Consider the following 13,097-nt stretch of genomic DNA (forward strand, 5'->3'; position numbering starts at 1 on the left):
TCTCTCAGCCTCAGGCAGGGAAGTACCACAACCCGACACCCCCCCCAAAGTGACAATCGCCAAGTTTTTCCTACCAGTATAAACACCCTAACCAGCGGCGACCCTGAAGCACTGACCAGCTACTGAAAGCATCCAGATGTTTGTGACCTGCCGGTTTACCTGAAGTCTTTTAATCAGCCGTCATCATGCAGGAGCAGGTGTGTAGATGTTGCTCAGCGTCCTGCAGCCTCTGGAGAAATAAAGCGAGACGGTCCGAGCTCGGCTCAGAGTCTGTGTTTGTTTGTGAGATGGCAGAGATGATTAAACTGAGACGCTCGGTCCTCCGACTCTTCCTCTTTATTAAAATCTTCCTGCTGATGAAACCGGAGCGGGATCAGTACCATGCCTGACACACACTCAGCGTCCACTTCATTAGGAACACCTCCTCACTAATGTCTCGTTTACTTTCAGAAAATCATAATTTTATCACCTGAAGCTTTCAGATCAGTTTTCACCTGAGACACCTTCGTACACACCTGCTCAGGTTATTTCATCCGTGTGTCTGTCTGTCTGCAAGCACACCTGTCTGTGTGACAGCCACTCACCTGTCTGTCTTCAAGTTGATTCTTGATGAGCTGATTAAACGGGCAATCAAACATTCCTCCTCCTCAGCTCCTCTCTTCTTACTGTATTTCCTTTTGTTCCCTTCCTCTTCTCGTTAATCCTCCTCTTCCTCAGCGAGCCTCCTTCTGTTTCTCCTCTAATCCCTCTCCTCATCCCCTTTTCTTTTCTCTCTCAAAGATCTGTCGCTCTGATGGCTCAGCCCTCCCTCTCGCTCTCTCTCTCTGGATCAGGTGGTAAAACGGTTCATCTGACGGTTGATAGCAAGGGGTGAATAACCCCGCTAGTCACATGACTGGCATCTGATCCTGACAGGAAACAAACTTTTTTCCTCTGAGATTTAATATTGATATTCTGCACCTGCTCAGGTAAACAAAGGTGTCAGTCACAAATAAACGAAATGGCCAGGAATGGGTTGATGGGCGGAGACCACGTCCCCCGGTCTGACAGGAGGTGGAGTCTTTGAGCTATGAGCTGATGATGTGGTGGTTCTAGTTCAGGTCCACCTGCAGCTCTGTGAGAGCCTTTTAGCCAAACGTTACATCGCTGCTCAGTAAAAAGATCCCTGATGATTAAATTATAAAATATATGCAACAAATTTATGAAATCATTGGAGCATTACAGCAAAAACGACCATCAGGGTCAGTGTTGGGTTTAGATTTTATTATTGTCATTTGTATTAGGAAATATTTAACCATATATTCTTAGAGGTGTATAATCAATTGTGTAGTGATAGGTTGTGTGATCTTTAACAGGCTGCAAAGGCTTGGTGTGTATTCCACACTAGAATGCACACCCACATCCTGGGAGCACGGGAGAGGTCGTACCTTGTCTTCATTGTTTTATGGTAGGATTAACGTAGCTACGTCTGTTCTAGTCTAAGTGCTTTTCTGTTTAGATGAACTGCTGGACTTCCTCACCGGGGGGGGGTCTACCCTCTTCCTGACCAAGGATGTTTGCCTTCATGTTATATGACCCTTTGATCAGCAGTACCACACACACACACACACACACACACACACACACACACACACACACAGTATTCTTTGTTTACATGTATACCTATGTAAGATGCTATATGTTAATGACCCTATGCATATTCATGTAGCCACAATAAAAGGAGTGCTGTGGGGAAACCTGGCTGAGAGTCTGACAGTGGTCAAGTGGTGGAACGACGCTTGGCTCCAGCCAGGTCTCCCTCATGCATGAGTAAACCAGAGAACTTTGGTGCCTTGAGTCTTGCTTTTTGCTGCGTAGCAGATTGTCCTTAACGTTCCAGCGAATAGGTTCGAGCTACAAACCTATCAGTCAGATCCTGATGGAAACTTCCTATAATCTCAGGAATCTTTCTGCTTTTACTGGCTAGTTTGAAGAGAATTTTTAGAGCTACGCTTCTTTTGCATCACTGCTGTGCTGTCGGCTCCTTAGGACTGCCACATGTTTTAGTTTATGGCAAATATCTGAGACCTCTGAGGCTTCGCCCCAGCAGGAACGCATCCCAAGCCCATCCTGTGCTTCCAGGACACCTGGATCAAGGCCACTGTCCTGCAGCGAGGCTCCACATATGAGCGCACGGCCTCCTGCAGCACCTCGGCTCCATCCAGTCCATCCTGACTCTAAACCCACCCTGCTCCTCACACAGCTGTTGAGTCCCAGAGTCCCAGATTGTAGTCAATGTGGGAACACCTGGGAGTCCAGTTCCTGCTCTCAGCCACGGGTTGTTTCACTCACCTGCTGAGCTTGCACACGTGGTTGGCATCACTGGGCAGCAACTGATGGCACCTTTCTTGGTTGCTAACCCAAAGCACATTGTGCACTGTCAGCCCTGCGTGCTGCACAATAACATTTACTGTTATTTACACTTAGCTAGATTATTGCAATGGTGTTGTGTTTATTATGTTGCTCTCTTTTTTGCTTGTTTTCTCTTCTTTTTTTCACCTGTTGAGGTCATGTCTGTCCCGTCTCTAACTACTGAAAATAAAATAAAATAAATAACAAAGGTTAATCCAATGGACCGATATGGCAAGGCCGTGATGATGCACTTGGTAAAGTAAATCTGTTGGGCATCTTGGCCTTCAGACAATAATTCTAATGGCTAAAGAACCAAATCAAATAGGCAAAAGAAAACAAACAAACTAAAAACTGATGGCAGAAGATTGGTTTGGCCTACCCCTGACCAACTGCCACTCCCTCAGCCTGGGCCTGTTGGAGGTGACTTCCTGTTAAAAGGGGGTTCCCCGGACCTTCAGTGCTCATTAAGAATCTCAGAGGTCAGGTGATTTTTGTCTCCGGGGAAGCAGAATGAACAAAGGTCACGGTTACATGTAAACATAGCTGGACTGGCCATCGGGCATACCGGGCGTTTGCCCGGTATGCCTCGTTTTTATGGGCCGATGGGGGTTTTTTTCCCGTTTTTAACCGTAACGGTATAAACAATGAAAGGTGGTGGATTGGCCAGATGCTGGGAGATGTGTAAAGATAACTCAGTTGTTTGGTGGTGGCTATCGCGGAGCTGCCACAGATTCAGTAACATTAGCAAGTGGTGGAGGCCAGCAGGTGGATGACGGAAAGGCAGGAGGAGCAGAGACCCGAAGCAGCCGCCGGTCCGAGTGTCAGGAGAACTGAACTTCAGGTTCAGCAGCACGTTTAAGCTTGATCAGCTGTTGCTAAAATTTATTTAATATTAATTTCTAGTATCAGCTGATGTTTGCTGGAGCCACAGCTGTAAAGCTGCTGGTCATGATGTCGGTTTGGATGTGTGGTGAGAGGGAAACATGCAGATGAAACCAGGAGATGTCCTTACTGAACCATCAGAGCTGAACAGGTGATGGAGAAACAGGTTTACCTTTTAGGTGACATGGATGAGTTGAAGTTATGAACTGTTTCTGAGAGACAAATAACACCAGGATCCTTTTCTAAGCAGCTGACAGCTGGTAACTGTGCAGGGGCGGATCTAGCAAAGTGTTGCCAGGGGGGCAGGTAGGACTTTAACAGGGAGAGGGGGGCACAAGGAAATACTTTTCTCTCTTATTCTCATTTAAAATGTCTCGCTTTTAACAAATAATTATCTGAATCTTACAACAAACGTTTTGATCTGCTGTAAAATGCATAGAAATCCATTATTGTACATAGTAATTTTTTTCAAATTCAAATTCAAATTTTATTTGTCACACACACACACAACCATACACAGTATGACATGGGGATGAAATGCTTGTAGCTGTACAATGCCCAACCATTAAATGACAGAAAAAAGTTTTACAGTATCTACAATTTACAGGTTACTACAAAATTTAAAAATTAACTTAGAAATTTACAGTAAAAAATGTGCAAAAAATGTGCAAATAGCAGAAAGGGTCCAATCATAATTTCTTCAGAAGTAAGTACTGTATATGATGCCAGTATTTTCCCACATTTTCTAGATTCTGTACCAGTACTGTGTAAAATTCTTTCTCACCTGTCTTTCTGTCTCCTTTCACTTTGTAAAGGTTGCCATGTTAGAAAACATATTTTGCCCTGCCATGCTGTTTATTGATGTGGCAAATGAATAGTTTATGAAAATATATCTAAATCTGTCATCAGTAATCAGTAATGATCATGTCTCACCTCTAGTCTCCTCTGTCTTAATTTCAGGTTTTCACCATGTGCTGTAGATAGTTCAGGAGGTTAACTCGACCAAGCAGTCTGCTTCCAGGTACTGTTTAAATTCAAATTCAAATTTTATTTGTCACGTACACAGTCATACACAGTACGATATGTAGTGAAATGCTTTGACAACTGCTCGTGACCTAAAGAAAACAAAAAAGGGAAAAGGCTATGAATAAGATAGGAAATAAATATGAAAAATTAAAAAGGGTAAATTTAACTAGGAAGGAATAAAATATAAATTAAGATTAAAAATGAAATAACTGTACAACACAAATTAGAATGAAGGGTAAATTTAACTGGGAAGAATAAGATAAAATATATAAATTAAAGTTGAAAATAAAATAACTGTACAACAAAATACACAATATAGAACTATATAAGAATGTATGAAGAAATATAAATAAATATATACACAATAACAGCAGCTGTACAAGTATTAACTGGAAATGAAGAATATAGTGACCAGTGTTGTGCAATCCACATTATGTCTTGTAGAATACCAGAATATGCAGGATGGTGTAGGTTTAAGTTTATTAGACTGATACATATATACCAACAACACAGTGTACATCACTGTGACAACAGCGTTTGTTTCCATTCAAAGGCTTTATGGTTTTTCCTATAATACCTGGTGGGCCGGTCTCTAGTCAAAATGCCCGGGCCGATTTTTTGTTCCAGTCCAGCCCTGCATGTAAACACCTGTGACCTTTAACCTTCTATCTTTACATTTATTTACATCATCATCCAATGACTGTAAGATTGCCTTTCCAGTCAGGGTCACGTTTTTTTGTTTTTTTTAACGACTTCCTAAACGTCATCAACGCGCGCCAGCAGCCGGGGGGGGGGGGAAAGCAGAGAAGATGGCGGACGTGGTGAATGTCGGAGTGAACCTGGATGCGTTTTCTCACGCCATCAGCGGCATCCAGGCGCTGCGCTCCAGCGTGAGCCGCGTGTTCGAGTTCCTGAAGGACGGCATGAAGAATCGCGAGACGCTGGAGGGTCGAGAGAAGCAGTTTATATCCGAATTCCAGCAAAACCTAGAGGCGGTCAACAGAGACCTCAAGTGAGTCCAAACACTGTCCGTCAGGATCCAGCCTACAGAAAAACACACTAACCCCCAGACCAGGGTCCATTCATATTTCTGCCGATTTAAGAGTTAATACACAAAGACATGCTGACAGACCAGGGTCCATTCATATTTCTGCTGATTTAAGAGTTAATACACAAAGACATGCTGACGGACCAGGGTCCGTTCATATTTCTGCTGATTTAAGAGTTAATACACAAAGACATGCTGACAGACTCATAACAGACCAGGGTCCATTCATATTTCTGCTGATTTAAGAGTTAATACACAAAGACATGCTGACAGAAGAGGGTCCATTCAGATACATAATTTTCTTAGGGATTGATAAAGCATTCTGATTCCTGATTCTAACAGCTGCCAAGCACCTACTGTCGCTGTGTCGTTGGTGTGGAAACTTGAAATACTGTCCAAAGGGAATTCTGGATCCTCAGAGCAGATATGCATCTTCCTCACGGGAATTATTAAAATATAAAGTTCATTTTCTGAATACATCCTAAACTGAAGGCGACTTTCCGTGCCACAGAGCAACACTTGGAGTGTATTTTGAGACAAGACAGCAGCTGATGGTCAGGATGATTTTAGGTCCATGTTTACTGAGAGTCTAAGTGTAATCAGCCATGCTCGAGCAGGCTGAAGTGAGCCTGACCTCTGACTGTTATTTTATGACTTTTTAATCCTAAACACGTTTTTACGGTTTGACTTTCTCTGGCGACTGAAAATCCGTCTCTCTGTCTGTCTGTCAGTGAGCTGGAGCGTCTCAGCGGATTGGTTGGTCGCCCCTCAGAGTCCCACCCCCTCCATAACAGCGGTCTGCTGAGTCTGGACCCGGTGCAGGATAAAACTCCTCTGTACTCTCAGCTGCTGCAGGCATACAAGTGGTCCAACAAGGTAACCGCTAACGTGCACTTCCTGTTCACTGATGATCAACGTTCCCTCTAATGTTTCATGAACACACAAACTCCCTGAGCGTCCCTTGGACCACTGTGAGCAACATCAGACGTGTGCAGTGTGGTCACACCAGCATCCAAGTCACATAGGTTTATTAAAGTAATCAAATTACAGCATTTATGTTAGACTACTTTAAATTAACTGCTTCAGCCTACTTACAATGACAATTAAAAACAATCTTGTTCATGACCTGTAGCATGTTAACACTATTGGAAGGAAAAATAACTTGAACTCCAAGTTTGAAAACAAAGCTTTCTTTCTTTATTCTTTCATAAAGCTCTGACTGTATTATGAGTCTGTGGTCTGGGAGAGAGTCTGTAACTCTGTCTGCAAATACAGTAAACAATGACCAATGTTGGGCAGTTAATTATATAGTTACTTCTTCAAAAAAGTAACTGAGTTATGCAAACAAAGCTTTTTGCAGCTGTTTACCTAAAAATGCAGCCAAAGCGTTTTTAAATAAACATTTCAAACTATTTACAGAACAATCAGCTGTTCTGCATCAACTCTGATGCCACACAGATTATTTGTGCCGCTCCAAAAAATAATTTCTGTCCACTATGAGACGAAGGAGAACAACAGCCTGATACCTGCAGGCCTGACAGCAGCAGATGTATCACTGCTGTAACACCTGTAACACTCAGCAGTCGCCTCATTGTTCTGACACACAACACTACTGACTACACTACACACTAACTACACACTAACTACACACTAACTACACACTGACTACACACTGACTACACACTAACTACACACTAACTACACACTGACTACACACTGACTACACACTGACTACACACTGACACGGTCGTTGTGTCCTTGGGCAAGACACTTCACCCGTTGCCTACTGGTGGTGGTCAGAGGGCCCGGTGGCGCCAGTGTCCGGCAGCCTCGCCTCTGTCAGTGCGCCCCAGGGTGGCTGTGGCTACAATGTAGCTGCCATCACCAGTGTGTGGATGTGTGTGTGAATGGGTGGATGACTGGATATGTAAAGCGCTTTGGGGTCCTTAGGGACTAGAAAAGCGCTATATAAATACAGGCCATTTACCATTTACACACTAACTACACACTGACTACACACTGACTACACACTAACTACACACTGACTACACACTAACTACACACTGACGACACACTGACGACACACTGACTACACACTAACTACACACTGACGACACACTAACGACACACTAACGACACACTGACGACACACTGACTACACACTGACTACACACTGACGACACACTGACGACACACTGACGACACACTGACGACACACTGACGACACACTGACTACACACTGACGACACACTGACTACACACTAACTACACACTGACGACACACTGACGACACACTGACGACACACTGACGACACAAGATTAGTGCTAAACATTGCAAATCTCTCACATCTCAAACACGCCATCACTCCTAAAACTTCCCCCTCCCTAAACAATAAATGCCATGTTGCCATATCATTTTGTGATTGGTCCACATGGTACATTTTTCCACCAATAGGAGAGGCTGGGGGAGGGGTGTTGTTTTTGCTCAGGGGGTTTTCCTTATAAAACGCAGTTTTTACCGTTTCTTCCTGCAGTAAATATAAACAACGACAGTATTCAGGAAGAAAAACAAACATTGCAGATATTTTATCATAACTCTGGTTTTACGTGGCCGATCAACACAATTTAAAAACTGGTATAAAGTCCACACTTTGTCCGTCAGTTGTTCGTCTGTGCTGCTCACATCTCCAATGGTTGTACACGTTGTCATTAACGTGGCTTCACTCCACATCAGCCGCTTTGCTAGCTAAACACCGGTGTCGGCACATAAGGACGCTGTCAGAGCCTGTCAGCGACGTTGATTAGCTGCGTATCTATACGAATGTGAATCGCATCATTGGCTGGACTGTGGGATAAGGTGGCATCGTTCTGATCCCATACGGGAGCAGCCAGTCACTGACTAACACTGCAGAACAGGATTGTTAAAGTTTTCATTTTAATTTCAATTCAGGTTAGATTTTTTTTTCTGTGCGCAATTGCGCACGCGCGCAGCTTAGAGGGACCATTGCTGATGAGGACCTCAGAGCAACCGCCCTGTTCACAGCGAGATCAAAGTGGACCTGAACCTGGACATTTCCCCACGGAGCCCTGCTGTGACACACCGTCACAGATTTAACAATTCAAGAAAGGCATGTTTAGCACCATCATAGCTAACTGAGCGGAGGAGACGACAGCTGAGCGTCAGTGTAGCGGGGTCGCTGTGTCCTGCCGTTCATGAGCGGTCCGTGCCTTTAGCAGAGAGTAGCTCTGTTGGCTGGCTGGTCTGAAGCAGGACGTGCCTCTTGTTCGCTGTAATGTTCGGGTTTGCAGACACGTCATGATGAGGACTGTTTGAGTCAGGTGACCCGGTGCCATCAGCACTGTGCATCTCATATTTCATGACTTTGGGCGTATTCATCAAATACTGGCTTTTGGGGCGTGTTGGATCAAAAGAAATAAATATAACCACTTTTACCTCGAACCGGAGAAGCCACAGAAATTAAAGTAGCTACGACACACTGGATCGCCTAGCAACACAATTGTTTTTACACATGTTGGCGTGAAGGCTGCTGTAATGTGAGCCAGCTGGGTGAGTGATAGATAAATGTGTAGGGACTGTAACTGGAATTAAAGACTTGTGGTTACTGCGGGGTCGAAGATGGATGTTGAGCTGGAGTGAGGGCTGGGCCATGTATCGAATATACTTAACGAGTTTGTCCACATACGATGGTTAAAATGGCGTTATCGTAACCATCGAGTATGGGTTGCCATGGAAATATTACGGTGTCTGCACGTTTTTTTTTTTTCTCCCACACACTGCGAATGCATCATTAATCCCCCCGCCAAACCTCAAAACCTTCTACCTAACACACCGTGCTGAGCGTGCGTGTTTCAGTCATACCAGATAGGGAAATATGGCGACGGTGGGAGTTTCCACACGCCATGGGACACAAACCTGCTGTGTCGGTTTTATCATCGCTGTTTGGACTTCAGCTTCTGTCGTGTGAGGTTTTTTATTTGACTGTTTCACATGTTATAAGCACAAAGGACGACCTTTGTAACCTCAGTTGTTTGTTTTGTTTCGGTTTGTTAAAGTCGAGTGTTGACCGCAGACAGACGTGGTTGTGACAAGCCTCTGTGTGCAGCTGATGGTTCGTAGCGTTTTCAGACCAACAGAATCAGCCCCCGCCTCTGATACCCACTGTGTCAGCTGTGTCTCATTAATCAGCGAGTTCTTGATCGCGACTCTTCAGCTGCTCTGAGCGTGTCAGGTGCTTTGATGTTGGTCCACAGCTGGAGCTCATGGAGCTGCCACCACAGACCAAGCCAGCGGCGGCCCTCGTTTACGAAGGCTGAAGATGAGTCCTTCCACCGTCGCCGTCGTGTTTGCAAAAACATGGACGTGATAAAACCACTCCCTGTAAACTGGTCAGGGACCACCCACCCGGACGCTGCCTCCATGTTTTTACTGCCTGACAGTCAGACAGACAGAGGACACTGGGATTGTCCTCGTGTGGACACTTGTGAGGTCGGATGCAGGCTGAGCGTCTTTGAGTGTGAGGAAAACGTTTAATCCATGTTTAGAGGCCCCGCCTACCGTCAAATCCTCACGCTGTGTTTGTGTGTATGTGTAGTTGCAGTATCACGCTAGCTTGGCCTCCAGTTTGTTGAACCAGCAGTCGCTGAAGCGATCAGCCAATCAGATGGGAGCATCAGCCAAGAGACGGCCCAAAGTCCAACCCAGTACTCTGGTACTGCCTCCACAGTGAGTACTATTGCACAAAATACTACAACAGTGCTACAGTAAACTATTTCACACCTTTATGCTGCGGTTCCCCTGGTTTATCCTTTCACACTAACACACGGGCACCTGTCACACCTGTCACAGGTACGTGGATGATGTCATCTCTCGCATCGGCAGGCTGTTTCCTGATATGACCATTGAGCTGTTTAGACCCAACGGGACGTCGGCTGTGCTGCTGGTAGTAGAATACACATTTAAACACACTTTGTGCCCACAGGTGTTTTCAGATCAGGTAACATGTGTCTGTCTCACCTGTCTCCGTCCCAGGTGACTCTGGGGAAGGTGCTGAAGGCCATCGTTGTGATGCGGTCGCTGTTTATCGACAGAACCATCGTTCGAGGATTCAACGAAAACGTTTACAACGAGGAAGGAAAGGTGAGTGTTCGCCTGACAGGTAACAGCTGATTATGTGTCCCAGGTAACCACGGTAACCTGTTCTTTTGTCCTCGTCAGCTGGATATCTGGACCAAGTCCCAGTACCAGGTGTTTCAGAAGGTAAGAGATCTCAGATGCATAGAAGTTGATATGTGGGCCTAGCATTCGGAGCCCTGATTAGCCAGGTGCTTGCAGGTAACAGACCACGCCACCACCGCCCTGCTGCACTACCAGCTGCCTCAGATGCCAGACGTCGTTGTGCGGTCTTTCATGGTGAGAGTAATCGGGCACCAGAGTAATCTGATTACCCTCTGTCGTTGCCTGTCTGTGTCTGACCCCTCTGTGTCGCCCTCTCAGACCTGGCTGCGGAGCTACATAAAGCTCTTCCAGTCGTCATGTCAGCGTTGTGGCCGTTTCCTGCAGGACGGACTTCCTCCCACTTGGAGGGACTTTAGGACCCTGGAGGCGTTTCATGACACCTGTCGCATGTAACAGGACACTTCCTGTTTATCTGTAAAGTTTTTCTTTATGTAAAGGTGTTTCAATAAAGTTTGTTTTGTACAGATGTGTGAGTGAAGCTGTTATTGATGTCTGCTGAGCCGTGAGCCTGTTCATGGCTTAAATTTATTTATTTATATATTTTTACAAAGTTTGCTTTCTGTATGCAAAAACCCCCAAAGTTGAGTCAAATTGATTTCTGTGCACAAACTTGGCCAAATAAAGGTGATTCTGATAATATTGCCCAGGGAAACGTGACTGCCAGTATGGGCAAGACTCCAGGTGCAGGCTGTGTAAAGATGCCCCTGAGACAATCCAGCACGTAGCAGCAGGGTGCAAGATGCTGGCAGGCGGGGCATACGTGGAACGCCATAACCGAGTGCATAGTGGCATAGTGTACAGCAGAGGTGTCAAACTCAATTGCATAGGGGGCCAAAACTCAAGGCACACTTTAGGTCGTGGGCCAAACAAGATAAACATTTTTTAAACACACTAAATCGATGTTTTTTAAACATAAATATGAATAAAAACAGGCAGAAATATTATTCCAGAATAAATAACTTAAAAAAATTAACTTTAACTTTAAATATTTTGCTCTCCATAAAAATATATCCTGTCACAATTATGCAAGTTAGAAATATGAACATGCAGCAAAAACCCCAGAAAAAATAAATGAAAGCAAACACAAGGTTCCAGCCGCATGTAGACGGAGCAAAGTGCGCCGACTTGGCTCAACATTACTTGGCAACAGGGAAAGTGAGGCAGGTTGCACTGGTGCATTTGTGACAGCTTCACTTGAAACGCTTTCACCACATCATACATGTCCATGAACTGACAGGTTTCCTTGCTGAGCTCAAAAACTACTGAGAACTTTTCCCCAACTCAGCCAGCGGAGCTCTGTGTGATGAGGAATGTCGGCAAACTCTGAATCTATTTCCCACATAAAAGACTGAAACTGACGGTGATTTAATCCTTTAGCTCAGATAAAATGTACGGTCTGCGTCACGGTGAGCATTACATGCTCCATTTTAAGGACTTTACTACACAGCGTTTCCTGGTGTGTGATGCAGTGATATGCTGTTAACTCACCAGTACAGTTCTCCTGCATCCTTACTAGATCTTACATCCTGCACAACACCAGCGCTCCATCTGTTATCCCAGCGCAGTTTCATGTCAGTTACACTTTGAAATACTTTTAAAAAATGTCTTTTCCTGTCGTTGTCCCGTGCATCGATTCAATTTCCAATATTCACTCCCCTTACGGATGAAGATGGTCAGCTGTGCAATGTCCATCATGTCTGTACTTTCATCCACAGCAAGAGAGTATGCAGTGAAGTTTTTGCTTCTTTCACACAACTGTGTTCTTAAATCAGTGGCCATCTCACAAACCCGATCAGCAATCGTATTTCTGCTCAGGCTCACATTTGCCAAAATCTGCATTTTGTCTGGACCCAAGACGTCGCACACCTTCATCATGCAGCTCTTCAGAGTGGTACCGGGCTGATTTGGCTCCTCTGCTACAATAAAACTTGCTTTCACAACAGCTTCACTTTGTGATTTTGCACTGGTGAAAGTCATCTGCTGAAATGCAGAGGTGGGTAGTAACGAGTTACATTTACTCCGTTACATTTACTTGAGTAAGTTTTTGAAAAAAAATGTACTTTTAAAGTACCTTTTTTGCAAGATACTTTTTACTTTTACTTGAGTACATTTATGAAGAAGAAACGTATGGGCTCAAAATGTGGTCATTACAAAGCTTTCTTTGTTATGAATTAGCATACATGTTTTTATTGAAGATTTGAAGAACTAGCAAAAAAACCAGAAACTCTTGTAGAGGAGTGCAGGTGCATCTACTACAGGTAGAGCTGCTGCAAAAACCCACAGAGCTCAGCAGCCAGCGCAACAAATTCTGGATCCTTGGCTTTTAGTTAGCAGTTAGCATTAGCAGCACATGCTGCGTCTGATGTGAAAGGACCTTTATGCTGCGCACTGTGACTCACAGCAATGGTCCCGGGTCAGCCCTGACTTTGTGTTAAACTAATCCTAAAGTAATGATGGTGTTTCTAACCACTGATATACCACAACTTTATCCTT

The 13,097-nt window shown here is 44.6% G+C and overlaps 1 protein-coding gene across 1 annotated transcript; it reads left to right on the top strand.

Annotated features, from left to right (window-relative positions):
* The first annotated feature begins 5,060 nt into the window (after positions 1–5,060).
* med27 (mediator complex subunit 27) lies at positions 5,061–11,070 on the top strand. Its single transcript, XM_085476646.1, has 8 exons — positions 5,061–5,311; positions 6,079–6,223; positions 9,961–10,091; positions 10,215–10,308; positions 10,398–10,505; positions 10,584–10,625; positions 10,701–10,778; positions 10,863–11,070. The coding sequence occupies exons 1-8, from the start codon at positions 5,109–5,111 to the stop codon at positions 10,995–10,997; spliced, it is 936 nt and encodes a 311-aa protein (XP_085332772.1). The 5' UTR covers positions 5,061–5,108; the 3' UTR covers positions 10,998–11,070.
* Positions 11,071–13,097: the final 2,027 nt, after the last annotated feature.

The sequence above is a fragment of the Copadichromis virginalis genome, linkage group LG12, assembly GCF_057382275.1.
Source record: "Copadichromis virginalis isolate Kocher_CV1m ecotype Utaka linkage group LG12, C_Virginalis_male_GT1.1, whole genome shotgun sequence".
In the NCBI taxonomy this organism is placed as follows: Eukaryota; Metazoa; Chordata; class Actinopteri; order Cichliformes; family Cichlidae; genus Copadichromis; species Copadichromis virginalis.

Coding starts and splice junctions, on each gene's coding strand:
- med27 (XM_085476646.1), top strand. CDS start 5,109: ATGGCGGACGTGGTGAATGTCGGAGTGAACCTGGATGCGTTTTCTCAC. Junction 5,312..6,078: donor GCGGTCAACAGAGACCTCAA/GTGAGTCCAAAC, acceptor TCTGTCTGTCAG/TGAGCTGGAGCGTCTCAGCG. Junction 10,092..10,214: donor ACTCTGGTACTGCCTCCACA/GTGAGTACTATT, acceptor CACCTGTCACAG/GTACGTGGATGATGTCATCT.